Source organism: Apteryx rowi, unplaced genomic scaffold, assembly GCF_003343035.1.
Source record: "Apteryx rowi isolate R43461 unplaced genomic scaffold, aptRow1 scaffold_1713, whole genome shotgun sequence".
NCBI classification, from domain to species: Eukaryota; Metazoa; Chordata; class Aves; order Apterygiformes; family Apterygidae; genus Apteryx; species Apteryx rowi.
The window spans coordinates 3,101-7,863 of NW_020447990.1; the positions used below are offsets into that span (position 1 = coordinate 3,101).

Below are 4,763 nucleotides of genomic sequence, written 5' to 3' on the forward strand. Positions count from 1 at the left end.
CGGGCGGCTCCCAAAAGTCTCCGCGTTGGGGCGGGGGAGGCCCCAAAAGCCGCGGGCCCCCCGGCATGCCCGGCCCCGGCGGCAGGCCCGGTCCTCCGCCGCCTCCTCCGTGGGGTCCTGCGGGAGGAAGGAGAAGGAGGAGGGTGAGGAAGGGTGTCCACCGCTCGTGTCCCCCCTCCCTGCCACGGTGTCACCGCGCCGGTGGCACTTACCCGGCATGGGGCCCGGGCCCCCGGGCGGGAAGTGCTGCATGCCCTTGGGGCCGGGCGGGAAGCCGTTGGCCATGGGGCCGGGGCCCAGCAGTCCGTGGGGCACTGTGGGGGGAGAGAAGGAGAGAAGAGGGGTGTTAAGGGGGGGGACACGGGGATGAGGAGCCCCATGTCTCCCTTAAGCCCACCCTAAAATGGTGGACGAGCTCCTGGCGCTGCCCTGGAGCATCCCAGGGACACCAGTGTCCCACTACGGCAGGGGACAAGGTCTCCATGACGTGTCCTCAAGAGCTGAGGAGCCTCATGTCCCCCTTGAGCCCACCCCAAAATGGAGGACGAGCTCCTCACGCTGTCCCAGAGGATGTCCCTGAACGCAGGAGACACCCATGTCCCACCAGGACTAGGGACAAGGTCTCCATGACGTGTCCCCAGGAGCCGAGGAGCCCCACGTCCCCTCTAAGTCAACCCCAAAATGGAGGACGAGCTCCTCACGCTGTCCCAGAGGATGTCCCTGAGCCCAGGGAACACCCGTGTCCCACCAGGACTAGGGACAAGGTCTCCATGACGTGCCCCCAGGAGCCGAGGAGCCCCACGTCCCCTCTAAGTCAACCCCAAAATGGTGGATGAGCTCCCGGTGCTGCCCTGGAGCATCCCGGGGACACCAGTGTCCCACCAGGGCTGAGGACAAGGTCTCCATGACATGTCCTCAAGAGCTGAGGAGCCCTGTGTCTCCCCTGAGCCCACCTCAAAATGGAGGACAAGCTCCCAGCGCTGCCCTAGAGCACCCAGGGGACACCCGTGTCCCACCAGGACTGAGGACAAGGTCTCCATGATGTCTCCCCAATATCTGGGGACACCCACGTCCCCTCTGAGTCAAGCCCAAAATGGTGGATGAGCTCCCAGCGCTGCCCTAGAGCACCCAGGGGACACCTGTGTCCTACCAGGGGAGGGAACAAGGTCCTCGTGACACATCCCCAAGCACCGAGGACACTCACGTCCCCCCTGAGCCCACCCCAAAATGGAGGACGAGCTCCTCACGCTGTCCCAGAGGATGTCCCTGAGCCCAGGAGACACCCGTGTACCACCGCAGCAGGGGACAAGGTCTCCATGACGTGTCCCCAGGAGCTGAAGACACCCACATCCCCTCCAAGTCAACCCCAAAATGGTGAATAAGCTCCTGGCACTGCCTTGGAGCACCCAGGGGACACCTGTGTCCCACCAGGACTAGGGACAAGGTCTCCATGATGTGTCCTCAAGAGCTGAGGACACCCACGTCCCCTGAGTCAACCCCAAAATGGTGGACAAGCTCCTGGCACTGCCCTGGAGCACCTAGGGGACACCAATTTCTCACCAGGACTGAGCACAAGGTCTCCACGATGTGTCCCCCAATAGCTGAGGACACCCACGTCCCCCCAAGGCCCACCCCAAAATGGGGGACGAGCTCCTCATGCTGTCCCAGAGGACGTCCCTGAGCCCAGGGGACACCCGTGTCCCACCATGGCAGGGGACAAAGTCTCCATGTGTCCCCAATAGCTGAGGACACCCACATCCCCCTTGAGCCCACCCCAAAATGGCAAATGGGCTCCTGGCACCGCCTTGGAGCACCCAGAGGACACCCACGTCCCACCAGGGCAGGGGACAAGGTCCCCGTGACACATCCCTGAGCGCTGAGGACCCCCATGTCCCCCCTGGACCAACCTCAAAATGGGGGACGAGCTCCTGGCGCTGCCCCGGAGCGCCCAGGGGACACCCACGTCCCACCAGGACCGGGGACAAGAGCCCCATGAGATGTCCTTGAGCTCTGAAGACACTGATGTCCCCTCCAAGGCCACCCTGAAGCAGAGGACAGGCTCCTGGCACTGTCCCAGCAGATGTCCCCAAGACTAGGGGACACCCCTGTCCCACCAGGGCAGGGAACGGGGCCTGGAGCTGCCCCGGAGGTGACTCCAAGCCTGGGTGACACCCAATGTCCCCCTGGGACAGGGGACACCGTTCCTGTGGGTGTCCTGGAGCACATCTGACAGCTAAAGGGACACTCGTGTGTCCCCAAAATGGGGGATGACATGTCTGGCAGTGCCCTGAGTGCGCCCCCAAGCTGTGGGGACACTCGGTGACGCCAGGGCAGGGGACACGGTCCCCCAAACAGCACCTAGAGCACGTCCTCAGGCCAAGGGGACCCCTGTGCCACCTCAGGGTGAAGAACAGAAGCTCCTGGAGCATGTCCCCAAGCTGAGGGGACCCCTACGCCACCTTGGGGCAAGGGACAGAAGTGCCTGGAGCGCATCCCCGAGCCGAGGAGACCCACGCATCACCTTTGGGTGAAGGCCAGAAGCACCTTGAGCGCATCCCCAAGCTGAGGGGACACCGGTGTCACCCCGAGGCAGAGGCGACACAGTCCTTGGCAGTGCTTGAAACGTGTCCCCAAGCTATAGGGACCCTCATGTCACCTTAGGGTGAGGGCCAGAAATGCCTAATGCGTGTCCCCAAGCTGAGAGGACACCCACATCACCTCAGGATGAAGGCCAGAAGTACCTTCAGCATGTCCCCAAGCTCAGAGGACCCCCGTGTCACCTCAGAGTGAAGGCCAGAAGGACCCAGAGTGTGTCCCTGAACCGAGAAGACTCCCAGTGTCACCTCAGGAAGAGGGACAGAAGCACCTACAGTGTGTCCCTGAGCTGAGAGGACCCCCATGTCACCTCGGGGTGAGGGCCAGAAGGACCCAGAGTGTGTCCCTGAGCCAAGGAGACCCACATGTCACCTCAGGGTGAGGGCCAGAAGCACCCCGAATGCATCCCCGAGCCAAGGAGACCCCAGTGCCACCTCGGGGCGAGGGCCAGAAATGCCTAGTACGTGTCCCCGAGCCAAAGAGACCCCCGTGTCACCACAGGATGAGGGCCAGAAGTGCCTTGAGCATGTCCCCAAGCTGAGGGGACCCCTGTGTCACCTCAGGGTGAAGGTCAGAAGGACCCAGAATGTGTCCCTGAACCAAGGAGACCCCGGTGTCACCGCAGGGTGAGATCCAGAAGCATCTAGAGTGTGTCCCTAAGCTGAGGAGAGCCCCATGTCACCTCAGAGTGAAGACCAGAAGCACCTTGAGTGCACACCTGAGCTGAGAGGACCCCTGTGTCACCTCAGGGTGATGGCCAGAAGTGCGCAGCACACATCCCTGAGCCAAGGAGACCACAGTGTCACCTCGGGGTGAGATCCAGAAGCAGCCAGACTGTGTCCCCAAGCTGAGAGGACTCCTGTGTCACCTCAGGGTGAGGGACAGAAATGCCTGGAGCAGATCCCTGAGCCAAGGAGACCCACACATCCCCTCAGAGCGAGGGTCAGGAGCACCTAGAGCGTGTCCCCGAGCTAAGAGGACCCCTGTGCCACCTCAGGGTGAGGGCCAGAAGCGCCTGGAGCACGTCCCTGAGCCAAGGAGACCCACACATCACCTCAGAGTGAGGGCCAGGAGCACCTAGAGTGTGTCCCTGAGCTGAGAGAACCCATGTGTCACCTCAGGGTGAAGACCAGAAGTGCCTAGAGCGTGTCCCCAAGCTCAGAAGACCCCCATGTCACCTTAGGGTGAAGGCCAGAAGTGCCTAGAGTGTGTCCCTAAGCTGAGGGGACCCCTGTGCCACCTCAAGGTGAGGGCCAGAAGCACCCAGCACATGTTCCTGAGCCAAGGAGACCCTGGTGTCACCTCGGGGTGAGGGCCAGAATTGCCTAATGCGTGTCCCCAGGCTCAGAAGACCCCCATGTCACCTCAGRGTGAGATCCAGAAGCACCTAGAGTGTGTCCCCAAGCTCAGAAGACCCCCATGTCACCTCAGGGTGAAGGCCAGACGTGCCTGGGGCACGTCCCCAAGCTGAGAGAACCCGTGTGTCACCTCAGAGTGAAGGCCAGAAGCACCTAGAGTGTGTCCCCAAGCTCAGAAGAACTCCATGTCACCTCAGGGTGAAGGCCAGAAGTGCCTAGAGTGTGTCCCCAAGCTCAGAAGACCCCCATGTCACCTCAGGCTGAAGGCCAGAAGTGCCTAGAGTGTGTCCCCAAGCTCAGAAGACCCCCACATCACCTCAGGGTGAAGGCCAGAAGCGCCTAGAGTGTGTCCCCAAGCTCAAAAGACCCCCATGTCGCCTCAGGGTGAGATCCAGAAGCACCTAGAGTGCATCCCTGAGCTGAGAGAAGCCATGTGTCACCTCAAGGTGAAGGCCAGAAGTGCCTAGAGTGTGTCCCCAAGCTCAGAAGACCCCCATACCACCTCAGGGTGAAGGCCAGAAGCGCTTAGAGCGTGTCCCCAAGCTCAGAAGACCCCCATGTCATCTCAGGGTGAAGGCCAGATGTGCCTGGGGCACATCCCCAAGTTGAGAGGACCCCTGTGTCACCTCAGGATGAAGGCCAGAAGTACCTAGAGCAGGTCCCCAAGCTCAGAAGACCCCCGTGTCACCTCAGGGTGAGATCCAGAAGCACCTAGAGTGCGTCCCTGAGCTGAGAGGACCCATGTGTCACCTCAGGGTGAAGGCCAGAAGCTCCTGCAGCACGTCCCCGAGCCCAGGAGCCCCCCCGGCG

At 62.1% G+C, this 4,763-nt stretch overlaps 1 protein-coding gene across 1 annotated transcript in view; it reads right to left on the reverse strand.

Moving 5' to 3' along the window:
• Positions 1–5: 5 nt before the first annotated feature.
• Positions 6–4,763, reverse strand: part of PPP1R10 (protein phosphatase 1 regulatory subunit 10) — a gene marked incomplete at its 3' end in the record, with an annotated part of 15,571 nt that continues 10,813 nt past the window's right edge. Inside the window, exons 12-13 of the mRNA XM_026060827.1 lie at positions 213–386; positions 6–117 (exon numbers count right to left, since the gene is read on the reverse strand). Coding sequence (XP_025916612.1) covers positions 6–117; positions 213–386 — 286 coding nt within the window. The remainder of the gene's footprint in view (positions 118–212; positions 387–4,763) is intronic.